At 41.3% G+C, this 21,566-nt stretch overlaps 1 protein-coding gene across 4 annotated transcripts in view; it reads left to right on the forward strand.

Annotated features, from left to right (window-relative positions):
* WAC (WW domain containing adaptor with coiled-coil) overlaps positions 1-21,566 on the forward strand; it is a 109,445-nt gene that overhangs the window by 42,578 nt on the left and 45,301 nt on the right. For all 4 annotated transcript variants that reach the window (XM_077491042.1, XM_077491044.1, XM_077491043.1 and 1 more), the window contains 2 exons: positions 14,549-14,643; positions 20,731-21,042. In XM_077491042.1, the coding sequence (XP_077347168.1) occupies positions 14,549-14,643; positions 20,731-21,042 (407 nt within the window). The remainder of the gene's footprint in view (positions 1-14,548; positions 14,644-20,730; positions 21,043-21,566) is intronic.

Raw genomic sequence — 21,566 nt, forward strand, 5'->3', positions numbered from 1 at the left:
AAGTAAAGATTCTTCCTTAAGGTAGAACTATACTTGCCCTCAGCTCCAGTGATGCAGAGTCCCTGAGCTCCCTGCCCAGCTGCTGACCTCTTCAGGCAGCCGGCTTCCAGGTCTCGATTGCAAGCTACTTTTATTGGCCAGGCGGGGATAGAGTTGCTCTTGCACGTCATTAAAATTTCTGCCTGTCCACCCATTTATAATTGTGGCCTAAAGTTCCACTTTAGCTACACCACAAGATAGAGGAAGAAATGTAATTCCAGTTGCCATTACCTCCCTATGGCTGCTTTCACACTGGGGCGGTATTCAGGCGTTACAGCGCTAAAAATAGCGCCTTTGTAGCGCCTGAAAAAAACTTGCCCCTTTCCCTCCAGTGTGAAAGCCGGAGGGCTTTCACACTGGAGCGATGCGCTGGCAGGACGGTGAAAAAAGTCCTGCTAGCCGCATCTTTGGAGCGGTGTATTCACCGCTCCTATACCGCTCCTACCCATTGAAATCAATGGGACACCGTGGCAATACCGCCGGCAAAGCGCCGCTGCAGCGGCGCTTTGCGGGCGGGTTTAACCCTTTTTCGGCCGCTAGCGGGGGTTAAAACCACCCCGCTAGCGCCCGCAGACCGCCGCTAAAAATAGCGGCACTTTACCGCCGACGCCGCTCCCGCCCCAGTGTGAAAGCAGCCTTAGGCATGTCTTTTGTCCCCTTTTGTATTGCGTGAAGGTCCCAACAAGGGACATCCTATAATCTTTAGTCCCAAGTTTAATAGTCAAATGTGTCTGGGGGTGAAATAACCTCATCAATCAGTCCATTGCAACTGGACTGATAACTACTACACTACAGCGTTTGCTTGGGAAGATTGTTCATTATCTTTGTTTGGAATGTAAAATTAAAGCGAAACCTAACTCCTGATTTAAAGTGTAAATCCCCAAAATGTTTTAATATAGTGCAGCTTATTATTGATTAGTTGTGGTGACTGCATTAGCATTGGGTGTGTTTTTTTTTTTTTTTTTTTTTTTTATTAAACAGTTACAAACATTGGTTACATATTGTGAGAAGTCACTTTTGTAGTATAGAAATACAATTGGCTGTCATAGTTATATTGGGTGTGTTTTTATTACAATTTTTTTTTTTTTTCATCTGATTCTGTAAGTCACATTCCTGTCTTAAACCACTTCAGACCCGCAAGGTTTTACCCACTACTGACCAGGCCATATTTGCACTGCGTGGCTTTAAGTGACAATTGCGGGGTCGTGCACTGTTAAACACAAAGAACTGTTTTGTTCCTCAACCCCCTCCCCCCCCCCCCCCATAAATAAAGCTTTCTTTTGGTGGTATTGATCACGTCTGCGTGTTTTTTTTTTTTTTTTTTTTTTTTATTTTTTTTAAATATATATATATATATATATATATATATATATATATATATATATATACTTTGTGCGCTATAAGAGATAACAAAAGAACAAACATTTTGGGATTTATTTTTTATTTTTTTCTTTCTACTAATACATATCCAAAAAGTCTTCATCAATTTGGGCCAATATGTATTCTGCTACATATTTTTGGTAAAAAAAATATCCCAATAAGCATATATTGATTGGTTTGCGCAAAAGTTATAGCATCTACAAACTTCTGGATAGATTTAGGGACTTCTATTTATTTTTTTACTGGTAATGAAGGTGATCAGCGATTACGGCAAACAAATCTGAAACCAAGTGGCACTTTTTGTGGACCAGTGACACCAATACACAGTGATCAGTGCTAAAAAAAAATCCACTGATCCCTGTGAAAATGACACTGGCAGGGAAAGGGTTAACACATACCTAGTGATGACCCTTGTTCACCCGCATGCACACACTGGCAAGGAGCACCTTCCTAATGCACCCGGCCTTCTCTCCCGGAGTTGTTTTTTTTTTTTTTTTTTTTTTTTTTGGGGGTGGGGGGTGGGGGGGGTTCTGTTTTTTGATTATTATGCCTTTTGATATCCAAGAAGGCTAGGTGGACTAACTTTCCCTACATTTACAGGGGATCCGTATCCTGGAACGGTACCTCTTTATAATATCTATTTACTGTTGGGTGTCTCCCCGGATTCTGCACTACCGCCGCATCAGTAGGCGGCGTGGCCACAGGACAGTTCTTATCTCAACTGAGTTTTTTTTGTTTTTTTTTGGGGGGGTGGTTCTGCTTTAGGGATTTAAGGCTCATGTTTGGGATGGCCGAGCGGGGTGGGTGGATTGGGGTTTTAAAATTGACTTTTTAAAAAATGATTTATTTTTATTTTTTCATTTTTATTTATTTTTTGCTCTGGCAGAATACCCTGGTTTTTCATTTTTATTCCCTTCAATGCTCTTATTTAACCTTAGATCTTCACATTGTCTTGTACACATGCTCATGTATGTTCTGGGTGGCATGACCAATTGTTTCATGTGGCTGTATCCTTATGTGATCTATACTGTTTACCTTAACATGGCAAAGCCGTTAAAGATATCTTCATGGAAGACTAGAGGTTTAACTGCACCCCAAAAGTGGTCCCTGGTCTTCTCTGTTTTAAATAAAATGTCGCCTCCATATAATTTGCATCCAAGAAACTCGCCTTACTGGTACCAATGTGAGAGCCCTCAAGTGGCCATGGTTGGCTCAGTCCTACCACACTACACCATCAACACAAACTACTCTCAGTGGGTCTCTATTCTACTGGCCAAATCCCTCTCCAGAAACTTTACAAGTTAAAATGGACCCCAATGGGAGATTTATTATACTCTCCTTACAAATTTCCTTTGACTTTTACTATAGTGAACATTTATATCCCTCCCCCTTTGTCAGTGGGTGGTATTGTCCAAATCTTCACTCATGCTATTATCAAGACCCCCGGGCCCATTACTTTATGTGGGCAACTTTAATGCCGCTTTGGACCCAGCCATGGACCGCCCGGGGGAGTGGGGCTAGACCCTTCCCCTCATTTATTGATTGGACACAAGTTCACTGTCTCAGATATGGCGCTGGAAGCATCCGGATGTCTACCAATGCTCCTACCACTTGGACTCTTTCTGCACCATGTCACGGATTGACCTGGCGTTTGTTACAGAGGACACTCTTCCTATTGTGTCTGCGGTGTCCTACTTGCTCAAGAGTGTCGCTCCTCTCTGTTGGTAATAGTTGGTTATCCTCGCGCTACAATGGTAAAGCAAAGAGAGCTGGTATGGTTGCAGCAAACCACCGACAGAGGTGCAGACCCTCCCCTCAGGTGATACTTAGTGAAAAAGAATGGTGTTGCGCTCCACACAAAATTAATTAAGTCTAGTAACAATAAATAAATAGTCGCATACAAAATCTAAAAGACGCACCTATGCGATTAAAATGAATTTAAATTATATCTATGACCTATGTGCATAAAATCATTCAAAGTGATTAGTGGGGTATTCAGAATATACACATATTCCTAGTGTTATTCATACTACAGTCAAATAAAGAAATATAAATAATCTATGCAATCGTAATAAAGTGCAAGTGAAGTAATAAAAGCAAAAACGCAGATCCTAATAATATCAATCCAGAAAGTTGTGAAATCAAAAAAAAAAATGTCTCAATCCATAAAAGTGCATCCAAGTGCCAACGTGTATACAGAAAATTGTGTAAGGGTAAAATCCAGCAAATAAATAAACAGAGAGGTGTGTATAAAAATATCAAAAATTATATAAATAAACCTAAATAAAAAACAGTCCAAGGAGTTTCTTAAAGTGTCTCTAATTGACGTAAAAAACTAACAATCCATATCAGTTCATGCAAAATAAAGTGAATCCACACTGTGCTGTGTGAAGAGTTAGTTCTGTGAATGAACACGGGGTAGTTCCACCGGTGATCTTACAGTTCCTCAAAGCTCCTCTCTGTTGACCCCCCCCCATGCTCGGCCTTTCTATTTGGTGCTTGAATTCCTACTGACTGGAGGATTAGGTGGTGGAGGGGGAATGCAAAAAAGCAACTTCTGTTTACTGGAAAGACAGTCGGGGCACAGCGGATCCATTGACCGAAAGAGGCATTTAAGACGCATGCGAACTTGGTTAGTAGTGATCAGTGAGGCTTTATACTTGGTAGATCTACTAGAATAAATATCCGCAGACTGTTCCACAATATACAGTATCCCCATGACTGTCCCCGCCACCCGTGCCATCATGTCCCTAGACACCTGTAAATCCTTTGACAGTGTGGATTGCCCATTTCTTTCGAGTGCTGTGATTATACGTTTTTGCGCGCCCCCCCGCAATATAGAATGTATAAGACTCGCCTATACCTCTCCAGTGACCTGAATCTGAGTTAACTCATGTTACCGATTCATTCCCAATTACTATGATGCTCCAGTACACTGCAGAGTGCCAGAGCATCATAGGAAATGTAGTTCCAAAACATCTGGGGTGCCAAGGTTCGCCATCACTGTACTAGGGGCACAAGGCAGGGGTGTCTGCTGTCACCCCTCCTATTGGCTATGGAGCCTCTTGCTGCATCTACTCCTCCGCCTTAATTAAGGGTCTTCCCATTGCTACCATAGAGGAACAAATCTCGCTGTACACGGCCGATACCCTGGTATACCTGGCTGATACTCATGAGTCTCATCAGTTCACACCTTACTTTTCTGAAATCAACACCTTTTAGCGACTACTCTGGCTTCCAGGTGAATTGGGATAAGTCCAATATTTTTCCTTTGGATCACACTGCGATCCCCCAGATTCACCCGGAATCCAGACTGCAGGTTGTGACCTCCTTTAGCTGTCCCTGAGTTGTGGTACAGATTAGAGGTCGACCGATATATCGGCCGATATTTGCCGTTTTTTAAATAATCGGCATCGGCCGATTGTTCTGATAAAAAGCCGATTCTACAGCGGGACTTTGAAATTACTTCTGTAAGAACACTTTCCTCCTCTCTGGGCAGACTGCCAAGAAAAGAACTAAATGATACAATGTTTACACTTCTGAATGAATGAAGTCATCTCTGTGTAGAAGTTCTCAGTTTAACCATTTAAAGACTAAATCTTTTCTGACACTTGTTGCTTACAAGTAAAAATCCTGTATTTTCTGCCAGAAAATCACTTAGACCCCCCAAAAATTATATATATTTTTTTAGCAGAGATCCTAGGGAATAAAATAGCGGTTGTTGCAATATTTTATGTCACACGGCATTTGCACAGAGGTCTTTCAAATGCATTTTTTTGGGGAAAAAAATACACTATTTAAAAATAAAATAAAAACAGTAAAGTTAGTCCATTTTTTTTTTTTTTTTCGTCCAAAAGTTTTGACTACCTGTTTTTATTTAATACATAGGTTATTTTTTTTTTTTTTTTTTAATCTAAATCATACATACAAGTAAACTGATTGGAGGTTTGTTTTGTTTAATAAATGTTTAAGTGCCCGTTCACACAGGGGCGACGCAACTTGCAGCGCGACTCACAGACGCGACCTGCACACGACTTCAGCGCCGACTTGCAAAATGACTTATGTATAGAAGTCAATGCAAGTCGCCTCAAGTCGCCCCAAAAATAGTACAGGAACCTTTTTCTAAGTCGGAGCGACTTGAGTCGCTCCTATTAGAACGATTCCATAGTACAGAACGGAGCGCGACTTGTCAGGCGGCTAAGTCGCCTGACAAGTCGCGGTAGTGTGAACGGGCACTAAATGTAAGACATTTTCTGTATCACTTATGAAGGCCGCTTTCACACTGGAGCAGGCAGGCGTTGATGGTAAAACGCAAGTTTTAGCGGCTCTTTACCATCATTTTAGCGGTGCTATTTGGCTGCTAGTGGGGCACATAAAACCCAGCTAGCGGCCAAGGAAGAGGTTAAATGTGCCCATGAAGCACTGCTGCCAAATCGCATTGCATGCGCTTCGGCAGTGGTGCCCATTCATATCAATGGGCAGGAGTGGTGGAGGAACGGTATACACCACTCCAAACGTGCTGCTTGCAGGACTTTTTTTTTAAGATCCTGCCAGCGCATCGCCTCAGTGTGAAAGCACTCTGTCTTTCACACAGACTGCAGGGGAGCCATTTTGCAGGCACTTTAGAGGCGCTATTTTTAGCCCAAAAGCGCCTGAAAAACGCCCCAGTGGGAAAGGTGTGTTAGATCAAGGGGGATTAAAAAAAAAAAATAATAAAATAAAGGAAAAAAATAAATAAATAAAATAAAATCGGCCCAAAAAAATCGTCATCATATATCGTCTATCGGCCACCATGATTTCGAAATATCGGCATCGGCCAGAGAAAAACCCATATCGGTCGACCTCTAGTACAGATACCTCTATTCCTGCATTGCTAATAAAAGCAAAGGAAGAGGCGCCTCTGGGTGTAGAGATAACAAACACTTTAATTAAAAAAACGCATATATTTCAGGCAACTCACATTTTGGATGTGGTCTATGAGCATTCAGTCACTTTAAAAGCTGAGCATGGCTGTGGTCATCTAGTAGTCCATCACGCTGAGGCACTGTAGCCGCTAGTGGCCAGGAAGTGGCACAGACGCGGAGAGCGATGACATCATGAGGTGGGTGCTTTTTTTTTTTTTTTTTTTTGACCGGTTTCGTGAGCGTACAGGCTGAGGTTGTTTGACAGCCGCGCTCCTTCATCAAGCAAGTGGGACAACAAAAAAGACTGGTATATATAGGCCATGCACAGGAGGAAGGGGAGGAGGCACTTAAAATGCAGGTGCAGAGGATTACAAATCTTAGTTGCAAAAAAAAAAAAAAAAAAAAAAAAGGGGGTGTCAGCGAGAACATGAAATAAGATATAAATGGATTGGAAATGGAAGATGAATAAATAAAATAATAAAGATGATGAATGTAAAAATAAAATTAAATATAACAATAGTACTGGAAAAAAAAAAAAAAAAAAAAAAAAAAATTTAATAAAAATACAAGACTCATGGGTCAATACAAAGACAGCAATAGATAAATGATATACACACTATATCATAAATAAATTAAAGTTAAACCGACATGATATGGAGAAAAGGAACAATATAAAAATAACTGGCATGAGGAATAAAAACTAGTTGTATAAAAATCATGTATTAAGAACTTACTGCTGATGCAAAAATATAGATATGTATATAGGTCAAAAAATGTAGACATATAAACATATATGTACATATGCACATAAAACATAGGAATTATAAAGTATGTACGAGGCGCATGGCTACACAGAGGTGGGTGCATCTAGAGCTTTGCGCACACATATTACATGTATATATATATATATATATACACACGCACACACACACATATGCACACACATATACAAAAACATGTGCGCGCGCCCTTAGCTAACGATGCACGCCAATGATTTAGTTACTATTTTACATCTTAAGGAGAGGGAACGCACATAAAACACATTTGAGCACATATACACATGCGCGCGCAGTATATGCGCTCACATGCCCATGAATATACATGCGCACACACGCGTGCACCACAGGGCAACCATGCACGTCAGTGTTTTCAGATCTATTTATAAGAGGAGAAACGCATATTGTACTAAACATATACTGGTTATGCACATGCGCGCACACACACCCACACGTGTGTATGCGTGCGCACGCGCACAGTCGAAGGTTACTGCAAGGTCAAAAAAGGAAGGGGAGGGCAGAATAGAACTGGGGGAAGAGATAAAAAAAAAAAAAAAAATGAATAAATAAATAATACTCCAAGAGGTGAGGGCACATTAGATAACGGTAGAAATTTCTATACTCTCATTGATGCCACCAGGGGAAAGTACATCTAGTGTATATATCCAGTACGTTTCACGTGCACAGAGCTTTTTAAATCTCTCTGCTGCAGGAAGGGCGCTGGAGATTTGCTCAATCACCCAAACTTGAAGGCCTGCAGTGGATTTTTGGTGAACTGTAGCAAAGTGTCGGGGAACACTACGAGGGTCTGTGCCACCCTCTATAAACCTTCTGTGTTCACCGAATCTTGTTCTTAGTGCCCGAATTGTCCGGCCTACATAAAGCAGGCCGCAAGGACAGATAAGGGCATAAACTACATAGTCTGATGAACAATTAAAAAAGTCCTTTAGTTGGTAGGATTTCCCTTTTGTCGTGAATGATTTTTGGCCATGACAGACAAAATGGCAAGTTTTACATAATGTTTTTTTGCATTGATACATGCCTGTAATAGGTATTAGGACAGGTACATTTGGGGAGATATTATTGGTCTTTAATTTGCTGGGTGCAATTTTGTTTTTCAAGTTGGGAGCTCTCCGGTAGGTAACGGTAGGGTGGGCTGGTAGAATAGTTTTTAAATGGGGATCCTGCTGAAGGATATTCCAGTGTTTAGATAGTATTCCTTCCATCTTTCTGTGCTTAGAGTGAAAGGTTGTAACAAATCTCACAGCACCGACCTTGTCATCGCTCTCCGCGTCTGTGCCACTTCCTGGCCACTAGCGGCTACAGTGCCTCAGCGTGATGGACTACTAGATGACCACAGCCATGCTCAGCTTTTAAAGTGACTGAATGCTCATAGACCACATCCAAAATGTGAGTTGCCTGAAATATATGCGTTTTTTTAATTAAAGTGTTTGTTATCTCTACACCCAGAGGCGCCTCTTCCTTTGCTTTTTTTAACAGACTTTGGAACATGGTTTCTGTCCTTCACTGATGGCAGCCCTGGATATGGAGCTCCTGGTTTTAAATGCTTTCCTTTGTTCTACTGGACAGTAGCTTTTATATTTATAACCATACGGACTTTTTCATAATATGGACTCTCATTCATTTAATTGGATCTTTGGTTTCAATTGGTGAGAGACTGGTGGACATTGGAAAAAAAAAAAATTTTGACCCTGTTTTTGCGCATTTACTTGTGTACTGCATTGCTAATAACCTAGCTCCCTTATTAAATCCCTAAATTCATTTTTAAGCGTATAGACATGTTCTGCGCGACATTCTTATGGAATGGCCGAACCTAACCGTGGAGCGACTGGAAACGCTGAGGTTGCTAACACACATGGCAGGTTTGACGTTTATTATCTTTTATCTCTATTGCCTAACATCTCAATTGGTCCATATTCATGATTGGCTGATCCCGGCTGTAGCAAATGCATGCACTACTACCGAGGGAGCCATTACATTTTCCCTAGAGACCCTCCATAACATCTATGACGGCCCGTTTCCAACTCGTCCCGGCACATCCATATTAGCAGCTACTTTTAGTTATTCTGCTCAGTTGTTTTGAAGGTATCCAAACAATCTTGGTTGACCTCTCCCAATAACCCTCTGGTTCAATCCCAATCTGCAGGAACTGTACTCCCTACCTGATCCCAATCGCTGGTACCTATGTAATTTATGTTACACAGGGTTTTAAAACTTTCAACTATGCATTGAATTTGTCTTACAACGCTTCTACCTGTTCTACTATTTTCAGCTCAGATATGCTGTTCATGCCCAGTTTGGCTCGTTAGACGACCCTTTAACTATACCCCCATTGGAGAAAATGCTAGGACACCCTGACCCCACTAAACTCATCTCCACTTACTATGCTGCCCTCACGACTGACTTTAACCGTAGATTCTGTATGGCTCAGATGAAATGGACCTCTATGGACATTTCTCACAGATGACTGGTTGGAATTTAGTGATGCATACAAGACCTCCGTTATCCCACCCAGGGACCGAATGCTACACGTCAAAATCTTTCACCACTCTTGCCTTACTCCCAGCTACCTAAAAGTATAAAGGGACACCTGCATTTACATGCTATCCCATCTTTGGGGAGGGCATAATACTTTTTAATTGGCTTTCTTTAAAAGATGAGTCTATGCCAAATCAATATTTTGGTAAATGTAAATGTTGACAGGTTACCAGTCTTATATCTATTGGGTGCTCTGATGGGGAGATTGGAGCACTAATTTTGAATATGCCTTGCTACTTTGATTGGAGGTTTCATGTGGAGTAGAACTGTAGAGGCCCCAGGAAGGAGATCTTCCTAGTGATATAAGAAGCTTAAAGTCGCAACTGAAATATAAGTTTGGGTGGATTTCACCTTTAAATCTACACTTCACACAAGTGAGATGAGATGTGAATTTAGAATTTATTCTCACTCATAGAAATCGGCATATATGTTGTGTGTATCTACTTAACTTTATCCTCTGTACTTGAGTGCCTTGCTAGTTAAAAGAGGAACCTGAGAAAATGGAGAGTCTTGTGTTCCCAAGTTCTGGTACTGCTCTTCTTCTGCCCAACTAAACCAATACACATTAGAGCTTAAGGTGGAGCTTGCACGTCACAGATTCATGTGACAAGGTCCTGTAATCCCACCCAGAAGTTAGGAAACTGATGAATTTGGCTGTGATAAACTTCTGTTTAAGGTCTGAGAACCCATCTCGGCTGAGTGCTTCCGAGGCTTTTGCCAAACCTCTGATTTCCTACACTTTCTGGTCCTGTCCAGTGGTTCAAGACTTCTGGGCAGAGGTAGGTTCTTTTATTTTCTCAGCGATGGGTCTCCCGAACATTGTCCACCCCAAGAACTGCCTTCTAGGCATCTTCAGTGACTTGCACATACCATTCTAAGACTAATCTGCATTCTGTGCTTCTATGTTAAAAAGTCTATCTTTCTCCAGCTAAACTGAAAAAGTGCTTCCCAGATGCGTCGGACACTTGCTGGAGGTGTAGTGAAGGCGTAGGGGATATGTTGCATATTTGGTGGAGTTGCCGCCGAATAGGTAACTACTGGGACAAGGTTAGGGTTACTATCCGACAAATTACAGATACTGATCTAAAGCTAACGCCTGAGTGTTGTCTCCTGCAAATTTCAGACCTATCTCTGGCTAAGTTCCAGAAATCCCTAACCAAACATCTTCTTCTGGCCGCTAAATTGCTTATCCCCAAACACTGGAAGTGTACTTTGCCCCCTTCGATCGGAGAGTGGCTATGTACAGTGAACCAAATTTTTAAAATTGAGGAGACTCTGGCCATAGCAAAGGAGTCAGCTGATAATGGGTTTCATAGCACTTGGGCACCCTGGATCCAGTTTAAATTCTCTGGTGCGTATGACGAATTGACAACTGGTTGAGGTTCGCTCTGTGGTGTCTGGAGGAGCTGGCTGCAACAGACCCTTAACCGAGTTGTGTTGGGTTGCCTGCTCTAGACCCCGGTCCAAAATTGTCCCCCACCCCCTTCCCTACTTCTTCCTTTTTTTTTTTTTCTTTTTTTTTTTTTTTCCCTTTTCTCTTTTTTTCTACCTTCCTCTTCTTCTCTTCCGTTCCTAAGTACTCTGCTCCGGGGCTTGCCCCGGGACTCAGGAATCGGGTTTATCCCGGTGGACCTAAACCTACAATGTCGTAATAAATACTTTACTGTGATTACTGTTGTTAATACCCTGAGTTATTACGTGAGGTAGTAATCTACAATTGGTCCAATGATTTGGGCTCATGTATAATCCTGCTCTCTTACAGTACGCTATTGCTGTCTCCCTTTAGTGCAATGTATATTTAGATTCATGTTACAAAAGTAATTATAACCTCTATAGATGGAGCAATTTTTATTTTTTATTTTTTTTGGTTCTATAACTCCATGGTCATGGTACAGTGTGATCCCAGGCGGGGTGCCGGGCCAGAGGAGTTTTTCGTTGCACCGTTACAGTGAATCACTAATGAGCGTTTTTTTTTTTTTTTCTCCAGGGGAATATAGAGGTTTCTTTTTTTCTGCTTGTGGGGGATATGGATGACCATTCTCTTTTATTGAGCATGGCATTGTACTTGTCCTTTTCTTTTGTTTTTCTATTACACTTGTTACTGTTCTAATTTCTTAATAAACATATATTGAAAAAAAAAATATATATCTTTCTGTCTTGGTAGGGAACACAGACCCCCCTGAAAGGTTAAAGTTAATCAACGATTCTATACCACTATACAAACTTAGTTTTGAGCTCCGTAAAGGGAATAAGACATTCCACAAAATTTGGGGTAGATGGATAGCGAGTCCTCTGAGCCTTACCCCAGAGTGAATACATTATAATGTAATTTCTTGGTTGTGCCACTTACTTCAATCTGTTGATCTCCAGTGTTGCTATATGAAGTTCACACTGACAGCATGGTCAATTCCTGTACTTATGCAATTAATAATCGCACGAGATAAGTGAATTGATATTTTGTTTGACTGAAAAAGCGTATTGTTTATGTATACAAATGAACAACTAAGATTGTGTTTTTTTTGTTTGTTTGTTTTTTTTGGTTTGTCTTTAAACTCAAAAATATATAAAAAAATCGACTCAAGCTATTGGCGCCTAAACACATTACACACTTTTACAAGCGTGAGGCATTGTTTGTTTTTTTTTTTTTTTGGGGCCAATACTAGTATTCTAGAAGAGTTGGCCAATCACTTTTTTTTTTTTTTTAATTTTTAGTAGCCCTGTTGGTGGCTTTGAAATATCAGGGGTCTAAGCAGGCCTTTGGTAGCTCACTTTTGTGACAGAGAAAGAAGATTGCAGCCGCACACCTCAATCTCTATCTCGTCAGCTTTGGCTGCACGGAATAAACAGGAAGGGCTCTGAACAAGCCTCTCTGTTCAGTTACATACTAAAGCATAATAGTGTTTACTATGTTTCAGTTATGAGTGAACACGGTGAGTGATTGGTACTGATCATTCACTGTTTATTCAGAGAAGGAAGGGGATTGTAAATAACATATTTAACATCCCTTTACCCCGCTCTCCAACCTGAGGGGAAGCCAGCAGTGTTACAGGGAAGTGGGGGTGGTTTACAGAAGCAGCATTTATTGGAGCCGATCTCCTGTATTTTTCCCCTGTGCCAGCTGAATGCTGCCTTTCAACTGCCACAGGATGAGAATACAGGAGATCAGTTCCAGTAAATGTCACTCCTGCCTGGATTCTGGGGTCGGCAGGTAAGGGACGGGATTGACTGTTTGCCGAACCCATCTTTTCTCAAGATTTTTACATTCAAGGCATGCCCCTAGGGGTGACTGTTTCCAATTTAAAAGCAAATACAAAAAGTTCTGTGCTCTGCCTAAACCCCCCCCCCCCCCCACCTCAACCCAAGCTGGGGAATGAACCTATGTATATGATTAAACTTGTAGTAAATGGTGCTTTAAAAAAAGATAAAAATACTGTAGGTACAGTAGACTTACTTGAGCATCGCTGGTGATGTCATTGACACATTCACACTTGACTAAATTTGATGCTGGACAAATGCTCCTATAGTGTTAGTATGGGCAGACGTCGGTGAGCTTTACAATGGGGCCTTTTACAATCGGTAAAAACGCTCTTTATGCGCGGTTTCATATCGTTTGAACGTTGGGGCGCGTTAAAACTGCTCCACAATGGAAAGTGACAAATTTTAACACACTGCAACCACCTGCCAGAGCGTTACCACAGACTTGAATGGGAGTCGTTAAAAGGCTCCAAACTCCTCTTAATTCGACATGAGTCTTCAATTTTGAAGCGACGCTAACGCTTCTTGTGAACAGCACAATGTGCTGTTTATTATATCATGTACATAGGCGTTTCAGGGGCATTTTTAATACCTGTCAAACGCCTGCTCTTAATACCAGTGTGAACTCAGCCCAAATCAATAAAGATGCATCAAATCTGTGCAGTAATAGTCCATCCAACAAACCAGTGAGCGTTTTATGAAGGGGGGGGGGGGGTAAGGAAGAGGGCTGGGGGGTGTGGATGTCAGATTTCTCATTTCAGAAACCGAGGTAGGCGTTTGTAGTTGCAGTTATTTTCTAGCACTTGTAGTTGATTGCTATTGATGTATACTGTTTTTAAGATGATGTTTATAACGTTGGAAAGAATCAAAGCTAATTTTTGCAATGTCCTGTGAGCTCTTCCTAGAACCTAGTAGAGCTGCACGAATCTGGCCAAAATGAGAATTGCTATTTTTTTTGCTTAGAATAAAAAGATAACGATTCTCTTACAATTCTCACGACGTAAAATCTTCCACATTATACAAAAAAATGGGGTAACTTTTCTGTTTGTTTTTTTTTTTTGTTTTTTTATTCATTAAAGTAATTTTTTTTCCAAAAAAAATGCATTTGAAAGACTGCTGCTCATATACTGAGTGACATAAAATATTACAACAACCACCATTTTATTCTCTAGGGTGTCTACTAAAAAATATGTAGTGTTTGGGGGTTCTAAGTAATTTTCTAGCAAAAAAAAAAAAAGATTTTAACTTGAAACCAACAAATGTCAAAGAAAAGTTTAGTGTTTAAGTGGTTAAACTTTCCTAACTTGACACAGTCTATTCCATTGTTACAATGTTTATACTTAAGTTAAACTGATAAAGAATGTTTTGATTCTTGGCAGATTGCCCTCTTCCTTTCTTTTGAAGGCTGTGGCTTCAGAAGAGCAGAGAGAGTTCTTTGCATAGAAAGAATTGTGAAACACTTATTCAATATCGAGAACTATTCTTGACCATTAATTGTACAGCTCTAGAACCTAGCAAGGAAGGTGACTCTTGGTTGGTTCTACCTGCCTTTTTTGTTTTTACTGTTCTAATGAAGTATTATTCCCAGTGCTGAAAACATATAAGTGATCACACGGTTACTCCTTATTTTTACAGGGAACAACGTCAGAAGGAGTCCAGTAAAGTGGCAGTTAATAGTTTCCCCAAAGACCGAGACTACAGAAGAGAAGCAATGCAAGCCACAGCTACGGGTGAATTTTAAGCTTTTATTTATTTGTATGTAGCAGTTGAGCTTTGTGCTTGAGAAGTTTATCTTTTTTAACATCATTATGAGGGACATGTTGCCCAGAGTTCTGTTTGGTTGTTCTGCTAGTTTTTACACTGATGTACAGATGTGTTGACAGAGCACTTGAGAGCTACAGTATGTGCTATATATTAGGCCCCTTTCACACTGGGGCAGTGGGTGCGCTGGCATTAAAATGCCGCTATTTTTAGCGTCGCTTTACCGCCAATTTCAGGGAGCTATTCGGCCTCTAGCGGGGCTTTCACACTGGAGACACAGCAGCGGCTCTTTCAGGTCGCTATTTTTAGCGCTGTAGCGCCTGCAAAGCGCCCCAGTGTGAAAGGGGTCTTAAAACATTCAAGCTTGCTGCTAAAATCTTCGTTTGTTAGAAGTGCATTGTTACTCATACACTTATTATGTGAATATCTCTGACCTTTTTTTTTTTTTTTTTTTTTTTTTCCCTGCCGTATCCTTGACAGTCTTTATGGTAGATTTATCGCTTTCTTGCAAAATTTTGTAGGAGTGAAAATATTGTATGTTTGCTTTTATGCTGCCTTTGCAGCAGCCCTCCTCAAATTGTTATAAGGTTCCGCTTCTGAAATTTGAAACTTTGGGCATCTTAAAGTGGATGTAAACCCGATTCATGAAATTTGAGCCGGGCACATATATCTGCAGTGTTTTCATCTCTCGTCAAAGCGCTATGTCCCTGCTCTGTTCTTCTGTTAGCTTAACTTCTGACAAGTTCTCCATCAACTGTGATAAAAGCAGTCTGAGTTTTGTGTTGGAGAGGATGCTATAAATAGATTAGCAGAGCCCTGAATGATTCAAGGGACAGAGCTGAAAGTATCTACCTATGAGTTGAAGAGGAGGGGGTGTGTGCCTTTCCTCCAATCTGCTTTCCTGGCTGTATGCCCAGGCTTCACTGCAGTGCCAACCAGGAAGAGAAAATCTAACACGATGTGCACATTCTAAAAAGTATATAAAGATAAAGACGGCAGATATACATGTAAAACTGATGTAGGGAGACTGGTTTTCATCCCTGTGTATCATCTGAGGCTGTTCACTTCTCTGGGTATATGTGAGGTTTTGCATCCACTTTGAGCATCCATCTGACAGCAGTCCTATGTGACAGTTGCCCACACGCTGTGGATAGTATGTTGTGGGAGGCAAAGAAGGCTTTAAATGTCTGCTTCTTACCAGGAAGCCTCAGGTATATTTCTGGGCAGGGGAGGAGTGAGTTAGAGGTAACAGTAGGCACCTTTTAGTGCCTGCTGAGGTGCTATTTTTTTTATCTTTGTTTTTTTACTTTAAGGCCCGGTTCACACCGCTGCGGGGGGAGATCCGGATGTGATTCGCACAGCAAATCACATCCGATCTCCGTAGCGATGCGAGTTCAGCCATACAGATAGTATGGCTGAATTCGCAGCGCTCCCGCAGCAAACTCGCACGGGACCCTTTTTTGGGTCCGCAACAGAATCGGATCGCATGGGGGTTCACACCATGCGATCCGATTCCTGTGCGAGTCGGCAGATCGCACTGCGATATGCGGACGGATCTGGGGGTGTCATTAACATAACATTGACACTCCCAGCCGTTCGCATAGGGCAGTGTGAACTGCCGGCGGGAGGTGTGCGATGCGGGAAAACGCCGCGGATTTGCGGCGTTCCCGCATCGCTATAGTGTGAACCCGGCCTAAAGTATAATTCTAGGGTATGTTGCTGTACTTTAGCTTGGGTGAAACGGCTGGAACAAAATCAACGCTGACTGAGCTTCTTAGCCATTTACTGGAAGCCTTGCATTTTATTTTATTTATTTTTTGAATGAATAGCAGGCTTCCTAAGATTGACTGACTGACTGAAGTGGAACTCATGATGTCCACCACCTCCTTCTCTTAATTTAAAATTCATGGCTTCCTGTGAATGGCCTAGTAGCTCTCAGTCGGACACGATTTTGTTTAATTTAAGCACCGTTGTAGGAGCACAGCATTGTGTCGCTGATGCAGCACTATCTGCTCTTTCAATTCTTGATGAAGGCAAAAGTTTGGGCCAGCTTGGCTCAAGCAAACTATTTCAAGTAACACAAAACCTGGAGTTTAGCCTTATGGGGACACCTTCACCTTTTTCACTTGTTTGTGAATTTTTCCCTGAATTCCCCCTGACTGCAGCCTAGGATAATCATCTTCCTCCCCCTATCCAGTGGGTTTTTCTCTGAGGTTCCAGATAGCTCCCTTTATATAATGAGCATTGTTGCAATGGCTCCATTCGTATAGGCAAGCCATATACCCCAAGAGACCATTGGAGGTCGCTATGAGTGGGACTTATTCACAGGAATGAATAGGACTAGCGTTGCACAGTATGAAGAGGAGTCATCCGGACTTTTTGGGGGAAAAAAGATAGTTGGATTGGGAAGGAGGAGTATTCTAGGTGGGCTACACATGTTAATGTACAGTAATATTTAATATACATCATTGCTCCACTTGCTTTGTAGTGATTGTTTTAAATGTTATTTGTAAAGTGCTTTATTTTTTTACGTTTTTTTTTTTTTTTTTCGATTTGAAATTATTTGTTGCACACATGCAACTTTTGCTAATATTTCCTTATTTTATGTATGTTCCCATAGTTGAACTATGTTATCCTTTGATGTGTATAGCTACATTGTGCTGTTTTTGTTTTTTCTATTTTTGGATGAAATGGGGTAAGGCTGTCAGGATTTTATTGCCATCTGTGTCCTTGATGTGTCTTTTCTCTTGGTCCTGAAAGTAATTGTCACCAGGCCAAAAAATGAGGGAATATGCAAGATTGGTGATATAATGTAAGGGGCTGGCTGAGTCGCTTACTTGGCTTCTTGTAGGTCAGAAACTTTAGTGAGGAGATCTTGCCTCCAGTTTTCTAAAACCAATGTTTCTCAACTTCAGTCTTCAAGTACCCTCAACAGGTCATGTTTTCAGGCTTTCAATTATTTTGCACAGGTGATTTTATCAGTTTCACTGCCTTAGTAATTAGCACAGCCATTTCATCTGAGAAATCCTGCAAACACGACCTGTTGGGGGGGCTAGAATTGAGTAACATTGTTCTACAACACTAAGTGTGTTGCCAATTTTTTTTATTTATTTTTTGTACAAAGGGTTTTATTGAACATACAGATCAACAGGATAATATGTAAAGAGTGGTGGACACATCATGTATACATAGTTGCATAAACTTCAGGTGTCAAAAATGATAGTCCGGGAGGCAAAGATTTGCACAAGTTCTTGAGAATTCAGGGGCGATCATATGTGATCAGCAGATCCTGGTAGTGTGGTAGCAAGTTTGTGGCCATTTTTAAAACAAAGTAATGTTTTCTTGCATACTTTATAATGTATGATTGCTGTGGCAGTGTGAAAATAACTGCTGTGCACTGACTTTATTAGGGGAATGGGATAAAGGTGGAAATGGGTCATCTGAGATCTCTGCATTAGATACAAGATCAATTTATTGGCTAAAGTTTCTGGACACCTAGGAGTTTCCGAACATCATGTTTATAAAACCTTGGGAATTGATGTGGAGTTTGCTTTTATTCTTCTGGAAAGGCTTTCAAGAAGATTTGTCAACAAGTCTGTGAGAATTTGTGCCCATCAGCTAAAAAACATTTATGACCTCCAAATACTAATGCTGGACAAGACGGCATAGCCTACAAGTGGCTTTCAATTCAATCCAATGGTGTTTTAGTAAGGTGTGGGCACTGTCCATGAGTTTCTCTTAACCGAACAGTTCAAGCCATGTGTTTTATGAAGCAGACTTTTTGTACAAGGGCACAGTCATGCTAAAACCAAAAGGTGGCTCCCCCATACTGTTGTCACAAGGTCTGAAGGCTATAGTTGTCTAAAAAAAAAAAAAAAAAACATTTGTGTTATAAAATCATCAGTACCCTTCACTGGAAACTCCCTGAACTCAACTGAGGGATGTTCACATACTTGGCAATATATAAAAAGCCTGCCACTGAATGGTGTACAGAAAGACCCCTAAAAAATATAATTTCCTACTTGTGTGATTGGCTTACTGATCTTCCCAGAAGTCTTCACTAAGATACAAGACAGATTTTTGACATCCCCTGCAATAAAGCCTTTTTGGTGAGATACTCCCAAAGGGAAATCACTTCTAAAGGGATCCAGACCTTGCCCATTTCCTCATTAGTTAGGTGTCTCTGGTGTTTGTGAAGCAAAATAAAAGGCTGCGCATCCAGAACTTCCGATTGCCATTTCTTTCCCTATTAGAGCCCTGCAGGTGCAGCAATTGATAATTATAAAACCAATCCCATACGGGTTCACTCTGCACATGGAAACAATCCGCTCCTTTAAATAACCAAAGGGCGTAATCTGCAGTAAAGCCTGTTAAAATCTCTGCAATGTACTTTGATCACTCGGAGGGGAATGTTTTTTTTTTTTTTGTTTTTTTCCAAGCAAAATTGTTTTCACTTGACCAATCTATAGTAAGATGGCTACAGCACGGTTATCCAGATCTGGGAGGATGTCTAATGACTGACTTCCTCCCAGAACTCCATCCCCCTGTGGGTCCCTGGGGCATGCATCGGGCGCGCTCTGCGATTGCTGTCAGTTGGACACAACTGATCACAGATGGAGGTAAAGGAAGCCCTTCACTATGTGATCAGCTGTGTCCAATCACAGCTGATCACATGTAAACAAATGTCTGATCAGCATTTCCTTTCCTCATCGCTGTCACTGTGTGAGGAAAGAAAAGCCGATAATCGTCTATCCTGTGACAGTTACACCGATAATCAGTACCCTGATAATCGGTGCAGCCTCATCAGGGCACATCAGTAAAGAAGAAAAAATGGCTCATTTGTGAAATGTTGTTACGGAGTACGTTTTTATTTTTTAATTTTTTTTTCACTTTTTTTATTTTTTGCTAAACGGGGAACAAAAACCCCAGTGGTGATGCCACCAAAAGAAAGCTCGATCTGACTAAAAAAAAATTATATAAAAAAAAATTGCTTACAGTGTAGCATGAACACTCAATTGTCATTCAAAGTGCATCAGCGCTGAAAGCTGAAAAATGGCCTGGGCAGGAAGGGGGTGAAAGTGCCCAGTAAGCAAGTGAGTAAAGTGTTTTTCAGTCTATTTGAGAGGTGGCAAGACTGAGCAGGGAAAAAGAGGAATGCTTTCCAAAATGGACCAAAAGTACAAGGGGACCCCTATTTTCTAGTAGTAAGCAGTTTTAGAACTTCGCTGTCTGTCCCCTCCATAAGAGACTTCAGCTCGCTTCCTGTCCAGGTGATAGGTGTTGGCTGTCAGAGATGGAAAAAGAGAGAAGACCATCTCATTGAGGAATTTGGGCTCATTTACATCACGAACATTGGGTCCTGTTGCTCAGTGCAGTCCAAATGCAAGGACAAGACAGTTTCTATGGTGTTGGTACCCAACAAGTTGCAGTGTGCTGAAACAAAATAGGATAAGTTACATTTTTATACTACCAATTCCCCCGCCCCCAAGCAAAAAACCACCCACGCTCCACAAAATGCTGTAGTGCAGGGGTCTCAAACTGGTGGCCCTCTAGCTGTTGCGGAACTACAAGTCCAATGATGAATTGCAAGGTTGACAGTTACAAGCATGACTCTTACAGGCAGATGCATGATGGGACTTGTTTCACAACAGCTGGAGGGCCACCAGTTTGAGACTCTTGCTGTATGTAGTATCACTAATGCACAACTGATGAGTATACATTCATCTTTATACAGTAGTTGGACATGCCTCTCCTTGCTTTGTAATAACTACAGCGGTGCCAACAGAAGGTGGTGTGAGTGTTACTGATTGCGAAGTAGTTATAACAAAGTGGGGTCTTGTTCAAACCACTGCTGACTCAGATTGCAGCAGTCTTTCCCATGACTCCATTGGTTTCACTTTTTGTTTAACTCCATCGATCTGACTATAAGATGCCAAAATCTGCCTTATTAGTGCTTGAACTTGAAATTTACTTCTGTACTTTTGTTTGTCCTTAAGGTTAAGCTGAATTGATGTTTATTTTTATTTTTTTCCATTCATGTTCATTTTGCCAATCAGTGGATGAGAAACATTCCAGTGACGCCAGCGGCATGCTTCCACAGAACATTTTGTCTCAGACAAGCCGGCACAATGACAGAGACTACAGACTGCCCAGAACAGAGACTCACAGCAGTGCAGCCTCTGTGCAGCACTCTATTAAACCTGTGGTTCACCCGTCTGCTGCCACAAGCAGTGTTCCCTCTAGTACTTTTACAGTACAGCCTGATCACCCTCCTCCAAAGAAGTCATTTGATGCAAATGGAGCACCAACATTGACAAAACTGCCTATCCCCACATCTTCCATCCCAGCACAGAAATCTGACAGAAAAGGTGAGTCGCAAATTTTATTTTTATTTTTTTAATTTAGGTTCTCTTTGTTATAAGCTAAATGTTCCAATTTCTTCTGTCAAGGTTATAACCTTGTCTAAAGCCATCTCCTTGTGCTGGTGTAATCCTTATAGTATTGGCAATGTATCTTTTGCCTGATATGTCAAGTTTATGGCCATTCATACCTGTTGCATAAGTAAACTCTACCTGGAATCCCAAAGTCCTGGCCAGAGCAAAGCATTGTCATATTGGTGATGTGCCTTCGATTGTATAAAAAGTATAGTTATAAGCAATTTGTGGTCTCTGCTTGCTGTGGGTGGATAGAGGCTAAGGCAGGCCATGTCTGGAGTAAATGTCTTTCCTGCACCCCCCCCTTAACAGTGTTGATGCAGGAATCCCTCCTGCTGGGCCATTGTCTCCTCCCAGTGGGGGAAGTTGTCTCTGCCAGTAGAATGCAGTGATTGCTTGCGGTAATTGCAGGTAAAACCCAGCCTACTGGTTTCACTGTAATTTATTGATCAACTTAG

The sequence above is a fragment of the Lithobates pipiens genome, unplaced genomic scaffold (assembly GCF_037356315.1).
Source record: "Lithobates pipiens isolate NorthernLeopardFrog02 unplaced genomic scaffold, aLitPip1_a1.2 Scaffold_19, whole genome shotgun sequence".
Lineage (NCBI taxonomy): Eukaryota > Metazoa > Chordata > Amphibia > Anura > Ranidae > Lithobates > Lithobates pipiens.